The sequence below is a fragment of the Aedes aegypti genome, chromosome 3 (genome assembly GCF_002204515.2).
Source record: "Aedes aegypti strain LVP_AGWG chromosome 3, AaegL5.0 Primary Assembly, whole genome shotgun sequence".
Classification (NCBI taxonomy): Eukaryota; Metazoa; Arthropoda; class Insecta; order Diptera; family Culicidae; genus Aedes; species Aedes aegypti.
Window position 1 is genome coordinate 121,989,723 of NC_035109.1, and position 25,306 is coordinate 122,015,028.

A 25,306-nucleotide genomic window follows, 5' to 3' on the forward strand; every position below is an offset into this window, starting at 1 on the left:
GTGGCGCCTAAGCCACCGAGTTTAAGCAAAACCTCGTGCATTTTGGAACGGTTACAAACTAACAGCAAAATAAAGTCACTGTTGATTTGTTCAAAGATAATCTCCAGCACTTAGATTTATAAATGAATTGTACTACAATACATTTTTTTGAGAATGTTTGAAATCCATCAGACAATCAGGCATCTGATATACATCAATAAAATATTAATAATGAAATAAAACAAAAACCTGATCTCCTACATAAATTTAATAATGCTTGAAAAATTGCCTGGATAAATTTCATAATGTTTGATAATATAATGCTCTAGAGCAGCGTGCTGCCTTTGCCTCTTCGCGAGGGAGCGAAAACAAAATGCTAAGCAGAGAGGCTACGAAAACTGAGCGAAGAAGATGCAGCACAAAACACAAGAAAATAAAATTCCATCAAAAAGAGTGCCCTCCAACTCCCGAAGGATTGCCTTGTTCGGACGGGACACTCAAGAGTTCCTTTGAAGCGTGCGTAAAGGTGAGCATCGCAACAAGAGAGAGAATACCAGAAAAAAATTCTCGCATTTTATTGCACTCTCACTCGAATCGCTTGAGGATCTGTGTTGAAAATTTTGAGTTTTTACTCCTTAGAAAAACGGCAAAATCGCCTCATCTTTGCATCGCGTAGGAGCTCTATTTTTTCACCACAAAAAAAGATTGAAATAGTGATAACTTTTTAAAAAGTTATTTAAAACATTTAATTAAAAATTAATTTCAATTAATTAATAGATATATTTTTTTTGCAAAAAAAATAGAAAATTTAAATAGAATAAAAGTAGGTTGAAACGTAAAAATTCATCAATGGGAGCTCTAACCATTACCGAAAAGCACCAATAAACGGCAAACAATTAAGTAAACGGTATTTTTTTTGAAATTTCTGAAAATTGTTGTGTAATGAGTCATTACGCAATTAAAAACAGTTGCTTAATGAAAAAGCGTAGCGTAATATTCATTACGCACTGCATAATTCAGTGCAGAAAAGTAGGACGTTACATTACAGATTGACGTGATGAAAAACAGCCTACTACGATGAGAAATAGCAAAAAATAACATAAAACTTGTGAAGTTCAAGCTTACTACTATTAGGGGAAAAGCACTAATTTTCGACCCACAAGAATTCTGTGGCCAATTTTCGAACTTTCATACAAAGTAGGCCAAAATCGTATGAATGGGTCGAAAATTAGTGCTAGGTCGAAAATTGGTGCTCTTCCCCTACCATTCCCAGCCCTGACCTGGATCCTTGAAGTTTGGTTTGAGAACTCTTTGGAATAGTTAACAAAAAAAAAAATATAAAACTGAGCTCATGTCTTGTGTTTTAAGAGAAATACAATACATTTAGAGAAAAAATCCTTGACGAATGCAAAGTACCCGGAAAAATAAGTAAATAAAGAAATTCTTGTAGTATCCCTACAAAAATCCCGATAAAAAATGTGAGAATATCTGTCGCTTTTCTCTAAGGAACGCTTTGAGAAACTGTTTGAAGCATATTTGATGAAATTTGGGAGTGATTCCTGGATAAAGTGCGGATTATATTTATCTTAAAGAGTTCTTGAAGGAACATATATCATAATATAATTCTTATATAATCAAACGTATAATTGTGTTTAACTGGCTAGGACAGTTAGCTGGCGGCTATTGGGACCGCCTCCAATCGAATCTTCAGAACTTTTTCAATCTGGAATTTTCCAAGCCATTAAATGAACCCCTGCCATTCTTTACATGAACACAATAAACCAATACGCTCTGTCGACTCCAATTTACTAGTTTGAAAACGGTCTTCAGCAAAGTTGTAGCTGACTGATGTATCTAACAGTATCAGCATAGCTCTAACTCTCAAGAGCCATGAACACTATGACCGATTGCATGAATTGCTTGCTTTTCCTTTTCTAATTCTCAAACAAACTTTGTAGAGCTTGAGCAGTCTCAGTTTGCATCCAAATGATCTCAAATTTTGGGAGTACACTCACAATTTGATCTAGAATCGAATGAGCGGTGTGAAGTAAAAAGGAATATTTGAACCACCTTGGTGGAGATCCTTCATAGTAAAACGTATCCTGCCAAAGGGTGCAAAAGCTGTGCTGCTGTTCTACGCATATTTGTCCCGCGGTACTTAAGGTTTAGGGGAATTCGAAGCATAATGGACACATCAAGCAAATGTTTGTTTTAAGACCATACAATGACATTTTTACAAATTACTCTCGGCTAATTTTGAAGTTTGATATCAGTACGACGTGCTACATTCATCCATGGTAATTAAAATCATATCATATGCCAGAAAAGTGAGATAGAAAATTAGATCGGGGCAAAATGAACACTTACATGAATTTTAATGATTCCAAAATATTTAATGTCTCTCAGTCGTTCCGATGTGTAAAAGGGCTCTCCCTTTATCATAAGAGCTAAAAAAAACCTTTCTGGATTCGTTATTTTGTTCAAAAATCAGATTCTCCCACAGCCTTGCTTATATGCCAATTTGAAGCAGAGAAAAACTTAAAATCAAATTTCTAAGGACAATTGAAGCAAAACATAAACTTTTTTACCGTCAAACATTTTAAATGCAATACAGATTTCATGCAGAGTATGCACTTTTGATGAAGTGTGCATATTCTCAGAGATTGACGGGGTGTCCATTTCGCCCCGGGTGTTCATTATGCCCCTAATCCCCCTACATAGAACGTTCTAGAACATGGGACAAGTAGGCGTCAGTGTGTATAATGATCTTTTTGCAATTTCTTATCGTAATAGGTTGATTTTCATCACGCCAATCTGTAATGAAACAGCCAAACTATGAAGTGTTGTAATAGTCATAACGCAATTAAAATCAGTTGCATAATGATTATTACGCAATGCTTTTTCATTACGCATCTATTTTGGGTTGGGTAATGGATCATAACAAAACAATTTACAGAAATTGTGACATAATTTTGAATACAAACTAGACGATACTAGACCCGATGTTGTTTCTGATACCTGCAAGCGATTTTCAACAAAATTGCAAAAAATGTTGTACGCTCCTCGTTGCAGAACTCGATTTTCAAAACACTCGTCGTAATTATCCAACTCGGCAAGTCACGTTGCATAATTAAACAACTCGTGCTGTAAACATCATCATTTTGCAACTTGTTGCGTAAACTACTATTTTGCAAAAATGAACTTTTAAGACTCCACCTCCTGATGGAGATCCTGGTTACGTACTAATTATTTTTTCTGTGGTATGTATCGAATGGGGAAAGATTTTTAGCAGCAATGTGTTAATTTTACTCAATCAATCGAAGTTTACCACTCCTATCTTTCTCTGTGGGAATTCCCATCAACGATGGTGATTTTTCAACCATAGTTGAGGCAACGTGTTTTATAATTTTAGGAAGAATACACCAAACTATAGCACTTGGCTGAGATTTCGAAAACATGAATCCTACCATGACAACTCTCCTCTATCCGGCTCGGTACTTACTTTCGCAATTGCTCCAACATCGATGAAATTCCACTGCTGCTAATCAACGAACACCGGCTGGTACTGATTCGGCGAAAATCCTCTACCGTGGGAACCGCTGTCATTGCCATCATCGCGATTAAGTCATTGAAACATGAACGCGTCTGGCTATATTTGTGCCTAACCGAAACGCACAATTACATTCAATTACACGTGTAGTAGCTATGGCGAGATCGAACGAACAGCGGAACGATTTAGTCAAATCAGGAGTGATGGTGGGCATTGCGTTATTGGGTGAACATATGCTCGATCGTGCGTATCAAAATATAAGGTATTTTTTGAAGTTGTCTACAAATGATTTGCCTCATACCAGGTATAATTTCATTAGAAAAAGTCTAGATCACCCAAGACAATTGATATCGCTTTATAGCAACGAACACGTAGTTCATACAGTGTGTTCTAATTTGGCGTGATTTTGAGTCGGTGTTATCAAGTTATCAGGGTGTGTATCTTGATTGGTATCTAATATCATAATTAGAGTTCGAATAATTACTTTTTAGGCGGTCCGTTACAGATGCTGATCATATGATGCTAGAACTTATTCAGTGGTGTGGACTCTGCTATTGTTTAACAGCTATTTAATATTCAGAAAATGAGCTATTAGCTGTTCTTCAACGTTTTGTGAAATAGACTATTTCACCGCTTTTCATATCAGTTGATCATTTTTCCATTTGAGTATCATGAGGAAAGCTAGGTATGCTGTTCCGCTCAAGAAAAGTAAAAATTTCTGCGGAAGAAATGGTCAAAAAATTTTCACAGTATGTTCCATTTGATTTGACGTTTCTTTTCAACTGCGTACTGCGATCAAAGAAAAATACATGTCTTGAGCATTTCTTGCAAGAAATTTCCCACGCATCGAGATAGGCGATTACTTTTCTGTTGAAGTGCATACTTCCCAGAAAGCACAAAAACACTATGTTTTGAGAAGTCGCGAAAGTTTCCATAAAAAAAATCTTAAAAAGTGGTTTGTAAAGTAATTAATTTTGATAAGGCGCTAGCCAAATTTTAGGGAACGAATTTCTCCAGCAACAAACATTCACATATTAAATTCTAGGCCACCACCCTACCCTTTCGATACAGAAATATGTAAAGTAAAGAAGACTATGCCCACTGCCTCCCAGCCGATCTTCAAGATTTTTTTTATATTATTACTGACTTGAGTGAATCAGAACGTAGCAACCATGTTTGTAACATTTCAAATATATCGGTGGTCATGTAACGGCCTACTTTCCTGCACTGAATTATGCAATATCTCAATAGTCATTACGCAACTGAAATCAGTTACTTAATGACTATTACGCAACGCTTCTTCATTACGCAACTGTTTCGAGTTGCGTAATTAACCATTACACAAGAAGAAATTGCAAAATAATGGTGTATGCATCCTGATACGATTTTTGGTGCCCTCAAGCGATCTTCTATGAAATTGCAATACATGTTGTACGCAACTCGTTGCAGATCTAGACTTTTACAGAACTTGTCCTCTGCCCATAACTGCAAAACAGTCACATTCGACATTTTTGACAAAATGGAGTTAATACCATGTAGAGTCATTAAATGACAAATACTTTCGATCAACTTACTGAAATCTGTGAGATTGTTCTAGAAAATTTGAAAAAAATACCAAGTTGTTTTGTCACATTGGCAATTGTAACCGCATAACAGTCACATTGAGATTATACATGAGCCTCAAGATGCAGTAGCAACGAAATTTCCATCAGAATTTTTTTCTGGCTATTCATCCAATATGCGATATGAGATGTACAAAATTTCAGCCTCAAATAAGCACTTTTAAATTCCTAGTGATTTTTTGAAATTTTGGTTTCCCCCCATACTGCAATAAAATGAAAACTTGTTATCCATTTTACTCAATGCCTACTTTTGTCGAATGTTACAAATATGCAGTTATGGGCAGTCCTGATCATCCAACTCGGCAAGCGTCGTTGGATACATGTACAACTCGTGCTGCAAAAATCATCGTTCTGCAACTTGTTTCGTAAACTGCTAATCTTCCCGTGATTCAAAAAGCTGCTTGGACATAATTTAATTTGGAAGAAAAGTGGAAGTTGTTTGTCTATATTTATTATATTTATATATATATACTAACATCGATATTCCTTAGTATGAGTGTAGAATCCGAATAGATCTTTTGTTCCATAACTTTCATGATACATCAGAACATTTTGAGATTTCTTACGCATCATACAAATTATTTTTAATTTTCATACAAAAAATCTTACTATGGGAGGAGGGGGGGGGGTCTAAAAACCGCCAAAATTGTCTTACGTAATTAATGGACCGCCCCTAACGACGTGTGGATTCACTATCATGGTATACCTGTATCGATATCCTAACCCTTACTATATTATTATCATTCAGTATAGTATTCTATTCTTTCTAGTTCATAATCTTCAAGTTCAACAATAAAGGAAGCATCGCTCATTTTCCCTGTTTCAAGTCCATTCGATATCGCGAGTGCTGACCAATTGCTCTACTGCCGAGTACCTAAACGCTGTAATGGATATTCAACGAGCGTACACGAGAGGAACTCGATTACCGGTGGTGAGCCGGCCGAGAGTTATGCATGCGGCCTTAAACGTGTGAGCGCGAATCTTGCACGATGCGGTGCGTAATATACGGAAATTTGGAATTGAGCAAAATCAGTTTTGCCGTACGTATTGACCACCGTTTTCGACGACGATGACAATGACACATTGCATGGCGATCTGAAAATAGCACTATAGTTACCGGTGCAGTTGGTTCGAAAACTTTACTTTTCCTCCAATTGGGGCCGAATAGAGCAATGAGTCGATGATGGTTTGTTTGGTCATAGACCTGTGCGTCAATTTTTTTTAATCAGCGTCGTTTGAAAGTCACATATCTGACTTATAATTTTTATGATTAAAATTTAGTTCTGTCAAATTCCCACTCCTTTTTAGGACTTCAATAATGCCATACCCACGTTGATGATAAGATACATTACCAAACCTTATTACTCAATATTTTTTGAACAATGTTTAACGTTGCTGAAGGAATGATTTCAAATGCGGCAAACTTTGTTTGGAGGTTTTGTAGAAGTTTATTGGAATATGTCCCCTAAGGTAATAACATATATCACAACAATGTGTGAAAAGTTTGCACTGAAAACTCTTCATGTATCCATCCGATTGATTTGTTCTATTGAAACATAGAGTCAAACTAAGAGATGATAAGTTCATGCTTTCATAAAAAAAAAACATTATAACGTGTTTAGAACGTTTTATCTAGAACCCAGTATTTGAAGCATTTTACAGAATTTACATATAAAAATACACCGTCTTTGAACCACCATTAAATCATCTTCACAATTACTAATTAGCCCGTCATTCGTTTTGGCAACAATGATGACTTTTCAGCTTGCATTTCAAAGTGATAATACTCAGTCTTGATAGTTATATTAACCTCAGTGCAAAACCAACTGATTTTCTTTGATTCGAAATCGTGAGATGAATCAGCAACATTCATCAACGACGCGTACAACGTCTACTTCGCCTTAAGGGGTCTATTTTGAGCATATATTCATGTGACTTATCTGTAATCATTACTGACAGAGCCGTGTCGAGCGAATTTTTTGGTCGACAGTGACTCCAGTCGAATCATTTTGATCGACTCGACTTATAAAATAGGCCCCTAAATCTTGGCAAAACTCTATTTTTATCATAAAAATCGTAAGAAAGATGTGGAAGATGGGAGTTGCAGATTGTATTGTTATATGGACCACCCTAAATCATAAATATCATAAAATAATGAAAGAAGAGGGCCATCAATCAGAATCAGTACACTAAAACATGCATTTATCTGCAAGGTAGGGTCAGATGGGGCAAGATGAGCACCATAAGGATGAGCTTCTTAAACTTAAACATTTTTAATCTGGTAAAATTAGCAATCATCTTCATATTTGACATTATTACTTCACCTTACAACCATCAAAAGTTTTGATAAGTGATCTTTTATTAAAGGAAAATCACGAAAACCATTATTTACTAATGCTTGTAATATCCGACGATATTAGCTTGATATTCTGACGGTATTTGTCTTCATCTAATTTAACTTTCAACCTATTATTGAGAAAAAAATATTCAATACATTTCTGGGATTACTAAAAAAATTATATAAACGTTTGTTTGTTAATTAAAATTGATTTAGTGCAAAGCGGATATCGTAGGCTAAGCTTACAACTAAATGTGGTTTCTAAAATTTAACACTTTTCCTCAATTTTGAACAGGATGATCGTATTGTCTCAAGGGTGCAAACTTTAAAGACACGGACACCGTCTTCAGCCATTTAGCTGCACATTAGACTGATGCAAATTTTGAAGTTTTTGCTCCCCTATGCTTAAACGATGTCAATTATGATGAAAATGATCCTCCCAACATTTGAAGTGATTCGAAAGAAATTTGGTTGTGCACACGCTATTTGAAGTTTATATGGAAATTACTATGGAAAAGACAAACCTTTTGTGTTCAGTCGTCTAACTGCTCGTCATAATAATCTATGGAAAAGTAAACAGACTCATCTCATGTGAAAACTTCCCAGCTACAACTTTGCCCAAGACCACATTTTGATTGGACGTAAGGATAATTTGTTATCATTGACAACGAAGTCTATATCATGCTGAGATGATCATTCAATTACTTTCGGAGCAACACTGCTTTTTTGCTGTAGAACATAGTAGCCTGGATTACTTTGATCTATTCTTCCCGCCAGGAGCACCACTGTTGCCTGCCGAACAGTTGGTGAAGCATGCTACATGAAAACCAACTTTATGATTATGAATAACAATTTTTCCTGATGTCCAATCGAAAAGTGGTCTTCGGCAAAGTTAGCTGGGAGGATTTCACGTTAGAAGACCTTTTTCACTTTTCCATGAAATATTATGACGAAGAGATAGAGGGCTGAGCACATAAGATTGGCGTTTTCCTTAGTAATCTTCATATAAACTTCAAATGGCGTGTGCACAGTCGAATTTCTTCCGAATCACTTCAAACTTGGGGAGGATGCCAATTACCATAATCAAAATCGTTTAAGCACAGGGGAGCCAAAATTTCAAAGTTTGCATCACTCTACTGCACATACTGCAACTTAACACTAGACAACTAGCATGCTCCAGTGGCACAGTCGAGAAACATTCCTAACGAAAAGTTTCAATGGCTGCAGCGGGAATCGAACCCACACCCTATGACACGATACGATTAATTGCCTAACGACACTAACCGCACGGCCACGAAGCCCACCAACTTATTGATATACTCAAAACAAATTAAATAATTTTCAAATACCGTTAAGTCACCAGTCACCGTACGGCCTCCATTCACCGTGCACATATACAAATTCCTACAGAATATTCATACAATTTTCACAAATTATTTTTTTGTCAGCAAAATAAGATAAAACTGATGAAATGAAGTAGTTTTTGTCACAAAGCATTTTGAAAAACCTAGTTTATGTAGTAAAAATCATGTGAATTCTGTTTGATAATAAGATTTTTCAACACTCTTAGTAGAAACACCAAAAAATCACATTTTTCATTTTAACGATAGAGTATGATTTTTTTCAAAATTTCAACAAGTTTTCATTGTGGATACTATTAGTAAGATGTATTTCATCGTATGAGCAATGAGATTTCATGCAACTTAGAATTTTATATTGTGTTTCAGTCGAAACCCAAATGCACGGTGAATGGATCCCTCTCAGTATGTATGGTTCCTATTACCGTGCATTAGTGTAAAAGGCATGAAATTATTCGGTAATATTAGATTTATTGTTATATCGTCATTAAACTACTTCATATTTAGTTTTTGAGTGAATATGAAATGATTTGGACAATACAGTCAAACCTCCTATAACGATTTTAATGAAAAAATAATTATTTGTCCAATTTTTAAACTTTTTATGGATTCTATTGGTAAATGAAGATTTGAACAGTCTTAAAAATGAGTGCGCTCACTATTAGCAACATAGTTGCTCCATCAACAATGTTTCTTCAAGAATCAAAATTAAATCATGACGAAATCTATACGCACGGTGAATGGTGCACTAGTGTGCACGGTAAATGGTGACATAGAACGGTACGAGGCGACCTTAACATAAGATTTTCAAACATAATTTTTGAGTAATTTTTATTTATGCATCACTAGTTTAGATTTTTCCCTGAATTATTATATAATTGTACGCTACGTAGTGGTATTCTAATACGCTTCAAATTATTTGGAAAAGTTATTAGTAGTTTACGTAACAAGTTGCAGAATGACGATTTTTACAGCACGAGTCGTACATTTGTCCAACGAGGCTTGCCGAGTTGGATAACTACGACGAGTGCTGTAAAAATCGATTTCTGCAACGAGTTGCGTACAACATTTTTTGCAATTTCGTAGAACACCACTGGAGGGTATCAGAAATAACATCTGGATGCTTGCACCATCATTTTGCAAATTCTGAAAATAGTTGGGTAATGAGTCATTACGCAACTCAAAACAGTTGCGTAATGAGAAAGCGTTGCGTAATGAACCATTACAGCACTGGTTTCAGTTAGGTAATGACTATTCCCGCACTGCATACTTCAGTGTAGGAAAGTAGGCCGTTTCATGACAGATTGGCGTGATGAAAAACAGCCTATTACGATGAGAAATTGCAAAAATAATTTTTTAAAGTGCAATTTTTTCTTAAATGCACGGTGAATGGTAGCTTGACGGTATGATGAAAGATTTGCTTCAGGTTATCTACAGAAGATTATTCTATAACTATACGGCCAAAAAATTATGAATAAATTTGTTTACGCAACAAAAATATCACTTTTACATGATCAAATCTTATATGGGAAGGTAAATTTTTAAACTTATTTGTACTTTTGATAGTATTTACGTTGTGATGTTGGTTTTTTAGTTGCAATTTTCGTCCGTCATATCAATATAATGTTATTAATCAGAACTCGAAATAATGTATTGCATAACTTCGGTAAGAGCGTCACGAACAAAGAGTGCTTATCTTGCCTCGCATACCAAACCGCATTTCAAAAAAATGTTTCATGTGATTTTATTAGTTTCGCTACTATGGGGTATGGGACGATTCAAATATGACGTCCATCGATTTTTTAAATTTATAACCTCCCTCCCCCCTCTGTCACGCTTTTTCCAGTACCTTCTACACATACTGTCACACTTTCGTTCACCATCCAGCCACTGAAGACTATTATCGCACCTGTTTAAACTGCACCAATTTCGGGGAAACGGTTTATTCGGTGTAATGGTTTTCCTAGAAAAGGGTCATTCGGGGAACTGGTATTCGGGGAAAAGTAGCACAATCACTTCGATGATCTTGAACGAAATTGTTGATGTATTTTCGTTTTATTATGCCGCAATAATTTTTGGCGTCCAATCTTCTATTGGTTCAATCATAAATGTTGCCTACTTTTAAAAATCAGCTGTTCCTAATATTTCTACAGTTTTGAATTTTATTATTTAGTAAAGCTAAATTTTAACCATTTTCATATTTTCTGTTTTATTAATTCTGGCAAGATGTGCTGTTAGTATGATAGTTACCTTAGAGCCTGCCAATATTCAACATATTTTTTTACAAACACATGACGTCCTTTCGAGATATGGTGGAAAAAATATTATTTCAATCACAAATTTTCCCTTCTTTCGATAATAGACGGTGTTTTTGACGACACTTCAAGAATGAAAATGTTTATTGAACCGTTCAAAAGTTTTACCACACATATTTTCTTCTAAAAATGTGTGGTTCATTTAAGTTTGTGAGAAGATTTTTTTTGCATTAGAGCCTTAAATCTTTTAAACGAAAAATAATCTCTAAATAAATCAAGTAATTTCCATCAAGTTATTCGTCCAAACTGGGATAGAGCTTGATCTGCAGCGAAATATTCTATGAGCGTTCCCATTATTAATAACTGCGAACTTTCTTTACCAATTTACTATTTTCAAATATGTATATCGCAACAAGCTCAAACATACTCTATGTTCTGGGATGTAGAGAAAATGATTGTTCGTTTTGTTGCCAAATAGATTAACGTGCAAATTTTCTACGTGGGGAGATAAATACTCACACGTCACTTTATATTGCAAATTAACAGAAGCACGCTCCTTGCAATCAATGCACAATTCAACAGTGTGCGTTACATGTGCGTTACGTGTTGTTTTTTAGCTACGACGCCATCCAATATATGACAAACACGGTTTGAAAATATTTTGGTGGGACATTTTTTTTTAGGTGTGAGACTATTGGAGGGCAAAATCCCCAATATTATTTCGAAAAGATCTTCCATCAGACCCGTCACGAGTTTTATTTAGTTATACTCTCTAATGTCACAGCAATTTTGATATTCATATCTTGGAAAATCTCTGAACGAACACCACGTTTGTTGAGAATCAACCAAACATGTATGCCAAGGGCTCGGTGGTGTTGATCTCGGTAAAAGATTCGAAAATACCGATGTTTATTTCAAGTCAATCGTTATGCCAAACGGCCAATATGCCAAACAACTTTATGGCAAACGGGGTATAATCATTGAAAATATTCATGGACATTTTGACATCGGAATCGTTTTTGCGATGCCATTTTTTAGTAACATCTGCATATTTTTTGTATATATCGTTTGCAGAACTCATCTTCTTCTTCTTTCTGGCATTACATCCTCACTGGGACAGAGCCTGCTTCTCAGCTTAGTGTTCCTATGAGCAATTCCACAGTTATTAACTGAGAGCTTACTGTGCCAATGACCATTTTTGCATGTGTACATCGTGTGGGAGGTACGAAGATACTCTATGCCCTGGGAAGTCGAGAAAATTTCCAACCCGAAAAGATCCTCGACCGGTGGGATTCGAACCCACGACCCTCAGCTTGGTCTTGTTGAATAGCTGCGCGTTTATTGCTACGGCTATCTGGACTATCTGCAGAACTCATGTGAGACATGAATCTTTAGTAATGTCATCAATAATCATAAAAATCTAGTTTAATCTGGGAAAACGCCTTAAGAGCCATTGGTAACCACGTGTTTCTGAGAAAATGAATGAATAAGTGTTCAAACCAATACTACTTGCACCTTTCTTCACCATAGCGTTACCAAATAACTTGTAAATCCATTCAAATACTCAAAATTAACGAGCTACACACATGGTTACCAATGGCCCTTAGGGCGAGATCACAAGTTATGCGAGAAATCATTCTTCCGAAAAGTTGAAACATTTTAAAAACTTCAATTTCACAAACACCTAAATTTTTATTACCTTATGAATAAAAGAAACTGAAGCATCAGTCATGCATATTGCATCGATAAATATTGATTAGAGCTTTTTACTAGGAGGGATATCCTAATCAATATTACTCCGTTTTACGGTACAGTGTCGGTTTCATTTTATCACGCTCTGTTCCAAACACATATCGAAATCTTTCCTTTTTTAATGACTGTTCTATCCCAAGGTTTTTTTTTGTGGTCTATTCCATAGCCTTCAATTTTGATTAATTAGGAAAGTTCGAGATATCAAACTTTGAAAACTGAGCCTGATAAAACCGAAACCTCACTGTATGTGTGAAATCATGAACTTAACGTTTTATTAGAATCGCCTCATCTTCACAGCTTCGAGGAATATGATCGACGTATTTTAAAATATGTACAAAATCCTATCACAACTTATTTTGAAGCTGAAATGCGTAATTGCAATATATATAGATGTATTTCATCAAAAACTAATCCATATCTGTGGGTTATACATAACTGTGGAGCGATCGTACTTAAAATAATATAACGATTGAAATTATTATGCTGTATTTGCTTATCTGGAAGAATCCCTAAAGAAATCCATAGAGTAATCCTTGCGAAAATCTCCTCAAAGTATTGTTTCTGGGATTTCTAGGAAAATTTCAAAAGGAATTCCTACAGCTTTGGACTCCTACAGTTTTGGAAGAGTACTCGGAGAAGTTGCTGGTGAAATCCCTGTGAGAACCTAAAGCCTGTCTACGATAAATTTCGGACACGGATGGCGGGTGTACCACAGAAAGTTCGAGAATTTTACAGAAAGAAGGATTAACATCCTTGTCAACTGTTTATTTTGTAGATATAACTCTTATTCTGAAATAAACAATTGTTTTTGTTGAATTATGAGTAACTTTTTTTTGCTGCCATTATTTGGGTGTCCGAAATTTAACGTGGACAGGCTTTATGAAGGAGTTTTTGTGGAAGGAACCATTAGAAATATTCTTGAAAAAAAATAAGAAGGAACACTAGAAAAACATCTGAGGGGATTCCTGTTATTCGTTCTGGAAGAATATTTTCAGGGTTTGTTCAAGGATGTCATGCTTGAATCCTTGCAGGAATTCTTAGAAAAAAAAAAAATCATTGGGAGTTCTGTTTTTCGAAGATTCTTTTAATAATCTTTGGATGGATCCTAAAAAAACATGGAAAGCTTTTTCCAGAATCCAGAATACCAGGTTGAATTCTTTGAGGATTCCTTTGAATCATTGCAGGATTAATCCCTAGAGGCACATGTGTAGTAATCCCTGGAGAATTCCTTGGATGATTGCATGCAGAAATTCCTGTAAAAAAAACAGAATCCCTGGAGGTTTTTCTTTTGCGTTCTTGAGAGAACTTCTATAAATCTTGGATGAATTTCTGGAACAATTATTAAATTGTCTCAAAAAGGAACTGCTGAAAAAAAAAAATTATGATGGAACACCAAAAAAAATCCATGAAGGAAAATCTAAAAAAAAATTTATGAATTTGGGAAAACAAATGCAACATTACTACAAGAAATTCCACGAAGAATTCATAGTAGAATCCTTAAAAATCAAATCATTGAGTTTCCGGAGATACGTTTCAAGAGAAATTTCTTAGAAAATGTTTCTAAATATAAATCTAAAAGAATTCCTGGAGGAATCCCTGGTGGTACCACTGCAGAAATTTCTGGACAATTACTTGAACAATTTCTTGGAACCCTGTACAAAATCCTTTGAGGAATCCGTAGAAGAGTTACTGAAAATCCTGTGGAATCTTTGAAACTATTCTCGATGGAATCCTTAGATGAATTACTGGAGAATCCACTGTATAATTCAATGGAGAACTTCATGGAGAATTCCTACAGCAATGCTTAAATATTTCATAGTTGTTTTTTATAGTTTTGAATTTTTTGAGCTAAAATACTCATCGGCGAGCAAAAACAAAATCAACGGCGTGATGTAAAACGAATCGGTTCCGGCAGTTCACAGGTCTATGTTTGGATGCTTTGTAGCGTAATGTGTAGAGGTTGCTATTATGGACAGTACGTGCTTTCCTCCCTAAAAGACTGTCGTTCATTGGGTAATAAATGACATTATAAGGTACAGAAAAGTGTCGTTTGATGAGTGCAGGGCTGAGACTGTCGTGTTTTGAAGTGCAACTTGGCTTTCAAAAACAATTTTTATTGTTAATAATTTCAAAATAGTCTCTCATAAACCTTCAAATCGAATAATTTCTCTACAACAAAGTTTTCAAGAGATCTCAAATAGTTCATAGATGTGCGAACTGAAATCCATGTGTGGTGCAGATTACGGTAACCCATGTAACCAGACTAAAGTAATTAAATATTTACCTGTCGTCAATAATTATCGGAATATACTGTTAACAACCCACATAATATGTGCGAAAAGGGTCGTTCGGTCAGTTAATTTGCATGCTAGGCGGGAACTGACCCATTAAGCCTAATAGACTCTAACGGGTTGTGCAGCATCGACTACCGGAGCAGCCAGTGGTGACCAAAGTCCACAAAAAAAGGCGCGCTTAGGTAAATGTCTCGGGAAAATACCGTCAATCAGTGCATTACTTCCGATAGGTGAGGAGCATATGAAGCCCGGGCATGTAATCATATAACGCAATTTGCCATAATGCATAATAAGAGTGGGCTGTGCCAAGCGCAGAGAAGAGACCGGTCTTGAAGCTGCTGCGGTCAGACTGATAATGGGCCGATTAGCCAACTGATCGACTGACGACGACGACAGAGTGGATGCTTTTTTATGTGTTACGCAGCCATTCGGTCATTAGCATAACTCTTGTGGCTTTCCCAGGATGGCGAGTAGTGTTATGAACCCTTCACGGAAGCCAAACGCGTTTTTGCAAACGCAAATTGCGAGAAAGCTAGATGCGAATGGGTTTGAGTGACATAAACCCAGTTTTGGAATGGCTCGAAGTTTGTCAGCGCCATAGAATAAGTTTGATTCTACATTTTGACATTACATCCCCGTATGACAAGATCTGCTCCTCAATTTTGATATATTTCCATACATTTCATACAATTTTTGACTGGTTTTATTAAAGAATGCTCTTAATTAATTACACCTAAATGCAGAGATAGATTTCAAGGGTTCCTACACCTGTCAAATATCTTGACCCAAAACAATCTAACATGTTAAAAGTTTAAATACATAAATTTAAATAAATTCAATACTAAAAGGAATATCTATCGGCGGTCTGATTATCATTAAAGCATAATATTTCCTGTGCAATCTAGGTCGTAGGTAATCACGCTGCAATCATGATATAAAAAGTCATAATCATGATTTTGAAATTCTAATTTCTTCCCTTGTATCAAGGATCCAGCTCAAAAGTTTGGGGGCAATCTGTCAAAGATCTAGGATGCCAGTTACATGCAAAATCGCACTTGTAGTGTTCATTAAGTATGTGAAATAATAACTAAGAACCTCTGGGAAATTATACCAACAATCTCGGAAAAAGACTATAAGTTTTATTCCTAGAGTTCACTGAAGAGTTTGAAAAAAAAAATTGTCAACATCTTTCGTAATTTTTTTTTGTTTTCCTGAGGGCCGCTAGTCATACTAGAGATGTTTTCTCCTTAAAATCTAAAATAGATGTATCTCAATATCCTATTATTATTTGAAGTAGCCAACATTCTAGTGGTTTCAAGTTAGGCTAGAAATAGAAAGTTATACGGTTCAAATCCAGTGACTTCTATGGAGATTTCTCTTCTGTCATAAAGCTTAAAAAACAGCTCCCCTTAAGACCACTCAACACATTTGGCTTGGTTACTTACTGCCTAATAAAATAATATGTACCGTTTTGATTCATATTACGGACAGCTTCTTATTCCGGACACTCTACTTTGTATGGGAAACATTTCATATGAAATGTTTCAATTTTTGCCGTTCAAAAGTTCACACTTTCGAGGTTCATTTCAATCAGAATTTTCTATTGATATCTACAAAAAAATATAATACTCAAGTGCCTTAGACGCCTCTTCAGTGGTTTGCCAATTTGAAATAATGATTTCACTTGTCTTTTTATGATTTTCATGAGCTGTCCGGAATTTGAATCAAAGTGCCCGGAATGTGGGGCAAAAGTAAGGAAGCGTCCGGAATAAGAATCATGTATCAGGAACAAAATATTCACCCACCATTCGAAAGTTAAGTGTTTTGAAGGCGCGATAACGCCGAGGAATCATACAGATTGATTTATTTTATATACTTCCTGATGCGTTATACTTCATTGAGGCCTTAAGTGTGCGTAATATGAATCAAAACGGTACATGTTCTAAACCATGCAAGAATATTGAATTTATTCTGCTTGGATGCATAGAGCCATGCCTTCAAAGTTTTTACGGTTAATTTGCGGACACCCTGTATGGCAGTTAACCTCTAATTAACATAGAGAAATTGATTTTTCTGACAGTAACTTCGCGACCCCCTTAAGGAGTCTTCATGGCTACCTAGATGTCCGCCTATCACTGGTTGGGGAACCGTGCCTATCACAGAGATATGGACAAAACACTTTTGTATGTTTTTGAGGGGGTGAACCCAAACTTTTGCACGATGACTTGAATGACTGTTTGATTGATTTTGAATAGTGTTTAGATTTTTCCGCCATAATTTTGCGAGTGCTCTTCAAAGAATAAATATTACGGTTCTAATGGTCAATTTTGGTCAATCCAATGCTGAGAAAATAAGCCATGTTTTTAGTGTATTTTTTTTTTTGAAAAATGTCATAACTGCAAGTAAAGGTTTAGTGAACAAAATCAAAAAAATGTTTTTGTCGAAATACCTTCGAAGAAAATTTAACTCATTGTTTGTCGAATGCGTCATAGAGAGCTTCTTTTAAGCGAAGTAAGGACCTTTAAAGTAAAGCACTCAAGTAAAATCTCTCCGTTTTACCAAAGTAATTTTGACAGCTTATCCAGTATGAGCGAAATGTCACTTTTACTTGCGGAATAATTGAGCAGCACATTGTTCCGTGCGGAAGAGTGACAGCTCCATTTGAATTACATGGCAGACGTTAACGACGTTATGAAATCAGCTCTACTACTCAGCAGCGTACAGCGCAAGTAATTTCGGTAGCGGAATCATTCATAGACCGTTTGCTATCCTTTTGCACAGCACTCATGAACAGCGTACCAGACGTGTAATTACAAAGTTAAGGCTGGTTAGCTACTGACAAGAAAAGGAATCGCCTATCACAATGCGTGGAAAACTTCTTCCCAGAAATGGTTCATAAAATCACATTTTTCTGATCGCAGTACGCAGTTGATACGAAATGTCATTTCAAAGAGGGCTCTCTGTAGGAAACTTTTGGACTCATTTAGTCAAGAAATTTCTTAACTTTTCTTGAGCGATATTCTGTTTAGCTTTATGGACAAAACACTTTTGCATGTTTTTGAGGGGGTGAACCCAAACTTTCTCATGGGAGTGGACCCATAAAAAAGGCGAACATTTTTCGAAAGTGAATTTGGCATTTATTATTTTTATTCTTTTCGTAGGTTAATGTAATTTCTGATTGCTGTAGTACATTCTTACTTGACTTCGCCATGACAATTTTTATATTTTTTTACTAACCTAGTCAATGTACTAAAAAAAGATCAAAGGTGATGTTCAATAAGAGTCAGAAAAAAACCTTCGATTGTCACATACTCTGGAGACAAATTTCACACTCTAAAAATCAAATCTAATCGTTAAAAATATAGTTTTTTTTCAATCTTAGAGAATGGATGAGGCCTTAGAGAACTTGTTTTTGATGATTACTATAAAATATTATGCTATTTTTCATATTTTTCAAAATGACTAAACAGATTAAACAAATGGATCAAAACATAAAATATATTATTCGTTTTCATTTTCCATATAAAACTATCATAGAATATGATATAATTATTTTATGGTCCATACTGTAAATTTACTTGAACTTCGTTATTTTAGATAACCAAAAAGTTTTGCGTGAATAAAAGTTCTTGGCAGAATATAGAAATCTCAAAACCAAAATCTTCGAATTTTTTGTGATGTATTTCTAGAGAAATCCCTGAACAACCGACAAAGCTTTTCGGTGAAATCTCAAGACAAATACCTGCACTAATCTCTGACAAAAGCTATGAATGAATGAGAAATTGCTGGAGGAACTCTGAAACAATTTTTAGGGAATTTAGTCTTGCATGAATCCTTTAAAAACTTCCAGAGGAATCCCTGCTTAAAGTTCTAGAGTATCCTTAGAAAAAAAACCTTGACGAATTTTTTGAAAAAGGGTATCGTAGAAAAAGTATTTGGAAAGGAATTATAGTACAAATCATGGAGAGGTCGTTGGAGGAATGTTTACAGCAATTGGTGTGAAATCTCTAGAGAAATCCTTGAAAATAATAATAAAAGAATTCGTCGAATCTCAACAGGAGTTGTTGAATAAATCATTGCAGATTATCTTGCGCAGTATCTGAAAAAAAAAATCTTTTAAAAAATTCCTTAAATAACCTACTTAGAAAAAACCTGAAAAAAAAAACTCGATAGATCCCCTTGTAGAAACTCTGAAAGAATTTCTGGAATAGTATCTGCAGAAATACTTGAATAAATTATTTGAGGAATCGCTAAATGCTTAAAAGTCTGGATTCATGGGTAAATTCTTGGTAAAATCTCTGCACTGATTTTTTGGAGAATCTATATCCGGCAAATGCCTTGAGGAGCATTAAATACAGTCTACAAGTATTAAGGGGCCAAAATTGTGTTACGTAATTTATACGTAATGGACAATAACGTAAGATAATTTTGGCGGTTTTTCGACCCCCTCCCCCCATGGTAAGATTTTTTTGTAGTTTTTTGAAAATCAGTTGTTTAATTGCTGCATAAATTCGAAGAGAAAATCCACGGAAGAATTTCTGGAGGATTTACTAATAGAGTTTGTACAACAAATACTGGCAGAATTTTTAAAGGAATCCTGGAAGTATTCCCAAAAGAATGTGGTTTGTGAAGAGTAGCTTATACGGAGAATGAAGGTTTATTGAAAACGTAATAAGCTATCAATAGTGAAGTTCAAGTCAGCTTTTTTAGGTAGCTGAAAACCAGTTGTTTGATTGCTGCTATTTACTTCAATGTTTGCTGCTTCACAAAACAATCTCTGCGAAAAATTCTAGAGGAACCTGTGGAGAAATTCTACATGGAATCTCTACGTAAAAATGCTTGGAGCGTGGAGTAAAAATTCACAAAAGAATTTCTGAAGGATTCCTTGCGGAAAATTCTGGGAGAATTCGCATAGAGGTTCCTGGTAATATCCATAGATTCACTGGAGAAATATGTACAAAATATCCTGGCAGAATATTCCCTATTCTGTATCACTTTCTCTCTTGTTGAGCACCAAACAGGCAACTGCATCAAAGTTTTACGTCCCGATTCGTTATGAATTCTATGCTGGTACAAAGTATTAAAAAGGGGAAACAAACGCATTAAGGCTAACATTAGGTCAAGTTCGAAAAAGGTGCACATCTAATTCTTTGGAAAAGGCACACTAAATAATCCATTTTGCGATCTTAAAGAAACATTACGTAAAAGTTTAACATGTCTAATTTTAAATTTTCGTGATAATTAGATTTACATTGTTTTTATTTATCTTGTAGCAAAAAACTATCGACCTAGAAATGACGCCTCATTGTCAAAGCCTGTAAAACTCCGTGAAATGTTTATGTTAAATCTTTTTGCTCACGTAGGAATCCATCAATGGACAATCGTCTGAATTTTAGTCATGCCCCGGCAGCAGCGGCAGAACCACCTGTTCAAACCGATGACAAACAATGTTTGGGTTTGTGTTGTGTGACGCATCATTACACACGCGCCGAACCCGACAAGGCTTTGCAAAACAATTTGTCACGGTTCCACGGTAGAAAGTATATTACACCCACTGGATGTGACAGTAAGGTGGTCCATTTCTACTGGCGATCAAAAGTGAGGTTAGGTTGCGAAAGTTTTTCAAATTGAAATGAAGATATACAGTTTCCTGTGCCTTCAATTGCAAAAATCTTGTCAGTTAAATGGTTTTGGTAGTTTTTCTTCCAAAGTTAGCACTAGAAATTTTGATTGAGATGCAATAATCCCTAATCTAGAAGAGCGCCATCTACGGATTTTAGCTTTGCGTTGGATCACAAATATGCTTTTATATTTACGTTCAACCCCGAGGGAAAACCGATTTTTAGTTTTCCTAGGTTCAACTTTTTTTTCTAAGAGGAAAGATTTTCGAATTGTTGGAGAATTTTGAAATCAATAAAAAAATATCGACAACAATTTCATCTATATTTCACAATAGCTTCTGAGGGTTTAAATGAACTAACTTGGGAAGTGTAGCTCAAGATTTTTGTAGTTTCATCGTTATAAGCCACCCTATTGTGACAGCTATGGCATTACAATTTTCGGCTATACGTTTGGACGCAATCGGTCACAGTTGGTCGTTTGAATAATGGGAGCGTTTTTTTTTCTATTGATAGCAATTCAATGCACGATGTGCGAAAAACTGCTTAGCAAGTTTCAATGCACATTTAGGTTAATCTGTTGTGGTCACAAATTGTCGCCGGACGACATGAAGTAACAACAATCCACCGCAATCGAGTGAAACTGTCAACCCTATAGATGTAATGGCTAGGGAATGCAAAAAGCATTACATAGTTGCTTGCTTGCACTTATGCAATGTAGGTAACATTTTTCCAATTATGAACACATTAGGTCATTTCAAATCGTTGATGTGGTAGGTACAGTATTGAACAATACATTTGCAACTTTTTCTTTAGAGTGTTTTATCTGAGTTATACGGTATATACCGATTTGAATAAAATTTTCACAAAACTTAAATTTTACATTTGTTATTTATTCAATCCTGGAGTAATGGAACAACAATTATTTTGTTTGCCAAATTTTATAATTGACTAAATGAAATAAAAAATAAAGTGTAGCTTATGGTAGTAAAGTTGTAGATTAGGACCAGATGAAAAAAAATGCTAAAACGGGTTTTGTGTAGGGCTGTCTGACGTTCTGAAAAAATTTGATTCAAATCGATTAATACATAACTAATTGTGAGAGCTAGTCTCCCAAAGCTGATCTTTTCGTAAGTTAAATAAGAAAAAGTTGCAAATGTATTGTCCAATACTGTACCTATTTCCTGTGGATAGTTGAGGCTTTTGAGTGTCGCTTGAATGCTCATAGATTTCTCGGAGGTAAACAACGGCATGGTCTATCATCGATAGATAGCTGCATGTGCATACCGGCATATTTCAGTGATTGCGGAATCATGCATTATCATTGAACTGAACAGCCCTGACCTTCGCTCACATTTCTCTTGGGTGCGTTTTCTGTTCGAAATAAGTACTTATGATCTTTTACAGAGGCGACAAGTTCATAAAAATACACAGTTCGACAAAAAAAGTCGATCTGAATGCACAGAGACCGGACACCCCGGGCTTGAAAGTATAAAAATAAACAAAAATAATGGCCTTTTCAGAATGTTCGTGTCTGCCCCAGGTCATTTTTAAAATATACTTGAACTTTTTGCATTTTTTATTTAAAAATCTAATCTAATCAATAAGTGTTTTATATTCAGGACAGCGGAATTCATGTGCCATATAATGTTTTCAACTTTAAATACAATATGAAGAGTTGTAATAAGATTTGCAGGGAGCCCTCCCACCTTTTTTTGTACCCTCCCCATTTTTAAAGTATCGCAAATGATGGACTATTTGATATACAGGGGGTTGTCAAAATAACTGGAACAGGCAAAATTTGGGCCAACTTTGGAATGCTGTAACTTTGACAAAAAATGACCGATTTCAATTCTTTAAGAAGTAATGGACGGGTCAACTAATCTAGTTTTGAGGTGCATCCACGGAGATGAACTATGACCACCGGATACCGGTGATAATCCGGATTTCCGGAAGCATGTCTTATGCAGTAAAATTATGACGTGATTTTAGCAAAGGTCTCGGCTAAAAAATCAAAATTTTACTACACATGAAGATAGAAGATCAAATTCTGAAGCGATTGGTGCGCCAAGTATTAAGATCGGTCCAGAAACAACCAAGATATGGCCATTTCCCTGGAATCGGTGCCGGTAGTGGATCCGAATTGGGATCAAACAATTTATTCACTCAAAATATATCGCGCAATATTGTTTTCTCCCTAGCTCATCATAAAATATCCTATTATAAATTGAAAATGAGTCTTGTACAGATTTGGCCACTCATGGCGCCGCCAAGTGCCCCGGGGGAACCTTGCATAGGGGACATTTCGATTTTGACACCAAAGCAGATCATGCGACGGCTCATTCTTCATGTCTTGTTGTAAATAGAGCAACTGTAGACTCAAAATGGATAGTTGACTACAGTGACTACTTTTGGGACCACCGGATGTCCCCGAGGGAACCTGTAATTAGGGACAATTGAAATTGAACTCCAATACATATCGTGCGACGGTTCATTTTTCATTTCTCGTGCTAAATAGGGCTATTGTAGACCTAAAATGGATAATTGACTACAGTGGCCACTTTTGTGACCACCGGAATTTTCCGGAGGAACCTGTCATTGGGAACATTTCTGTTCTTACACCGAAACATATCATGCGACGGCTCTTTCTTCATGCCTTGTCGTAAATAAAGTAACTGTAGACTCAAAATGGGAATTTAATTGAATTGGCCACTTCTGGGACCACCGGGTGTCCCCTAGGGAACCTATGATTGGGGACAATTGGAATTGAGCTCCAATACTCATCGTGCAACGGCCCATTCTTCATGTCTAGTCATGAATAGGTCTACTTTAGACCGAAAATTGATATTTAACTAGAATGGCCACTTTGGGGACCTCCTATATTTCCCTAAGTAACCTATCACTTTTAAGACCACCGGAATTTCCCGGAGGAATCTGTCATTGGGGACATCACAGCCTCCCTCCCAGCCTCCCCCAACAAAAAAAAAACGCATTATGCGTTTTTTTTTGTTGGGGCAGCAGGGACGAAAGTCCAGGGGCTTAACGGACCCCCCCCCCCCAGGACCTCTGCGAGTTGGGGAGTTGCCCAGGATGTGGTGGAGTTCGCAGTGGGCTCTGATGAACCTTCATAAAAACCACAAAAATCCGAATGCAACTCTGTCACAGCGACCGGTGCCGCTTAAAGTACCCTAGCCCAAACTAACAGGAGTGCCAACCGGCACATCAGGATTGATGCCAGTGAGATCCTGATTATGGCATACTGGTCGCGATACAAACGGACAAGGCATGGAATTACGAGTAGGAGTGCTTCGAGCACATTGGGACCAACGCCAGTACAGCCCCAATTATGTATACTGGCAGCGCACGATAAAGGACAAGTAACGATATATGTACTGGATAATATGCTTTGAGGCTGACAGCGGCGACATTCTACTCCCTTAGTAGGGTCGGGTGACACTGGCCCGAAACGGCGAGTGGGTTAATGGCGCAGGCTGCCCCCGTCCCGTAAAACCGTGGCAGGCCTTAGAGTACGTTCCAAATCCGTCGCCTGGTTGTTCCAACTGGGCGGGAGTAGGCTCAGATGCCATTACCTGACCTGCGCCGATCTGGCTCTGAACATAGTACCTCATAAAGGACTATGTCAACCCTAGCATGGCCTCCCTGCTTGCATAGATAACCATGGGATCATAAAGGCGACTATTCCAGCGGAGATGGATAGCGGCTCTTAGGGGGACCCATAAGAGATGATCAACCAAAACAAACAACCAGCGGAATGTGAAGGAGAGGCTTCTGGACCTATCAGTAACCGGCTAAGGTTCCCGCCAAGGAAGGAGGCGACCAACTTTATTGAAAACAGTGTGGGCAAAAGCCTAGATACTGTGACGACGGCAGGCACTGGCCGCTCCAGTGCAACATGTGTGGTGACCGATGGCCCGGGACTAATCGAGGCCATGGATCGCAATAGGGAGTACCTCCCTAAAATGCAGGTAGCTGCTGAGCAACTTGATGTCATCATCGAGTATGTTAAGAGCAAAACAAATATCAGCAAAGACTTGAAAACAAGTCTACTGAAATTGCGACAATCAGTCCTAGCTGCAAAGCAGGACTACGAGAAAGCCAAGGAACAACTTGGCAAGGTAGAAGGCCAAAAAGACACTAGGTCGTGTCAGACCGAAGTGTTTTCCTTCACAGGCAACGCGAATATATCTGATGATATTATTCGATATGCGATGCGGAAGAGGGAAGCTTCCGGGGATGAATACGTGGCGAAAAGACGTATGGTTGCTAAGGGAAAAGTGACCTACGCGGCCGTCCTCCAGAGCGGAAAAGCTGGCACGAGCCAAGCACCGCGATCAAGAGGACATGGCAACAAAGGAGAGGCCAACACCAAGCCTAAGGCCAAGAAAGCCAAGAAAAAGGAGCCACGGGTTAACCGGAACCAGGCAGTGCATCCACAGGAACCACGGGCGCAAGGCAACAGCAACCCGTGGATACGAGTTGGAAATAAGAAAAAACAGAGGAAACCGAAAACGGAGCCCAA

General features: G+C 36.8%; 1 protein-coding gene across 9 annotated transcripts in view; it reads right to left on the minus strand.

Moving 5' to 3' along the window:
• The window catches only part of LOC5572559 (endothelin-converting enzyme homolog), a 129,878-nt gene that overhangs the window by 23,812 nt on the left and 80,760 nt on the right, over window positions 1-25,306 (minus strand). For 2 of the 9 annotated variants that reach the window (XM_021849949.1, XM_021849948.1), the window contains exon 2: window positions 3,482-3,682. The exons of 6 other annotated variants lie outside the window; for them this stretch is intronic. In XM_021849949.1, coding sequence (XP_021705641.1) covers window positions 3,482-3,594 — 113 coding nt within the window. In that variant the 5' untranslated portion in view covers window positions 3,595-3,682. Of the gene's footprint in view, window positions 1-3,481; window positions 3,683-4,013; window positions 4,107-25,306 lie in introns of those variants that run through there. One more of the 9 variants, XM_021849950.1, reaches the window with a different exon arrangement.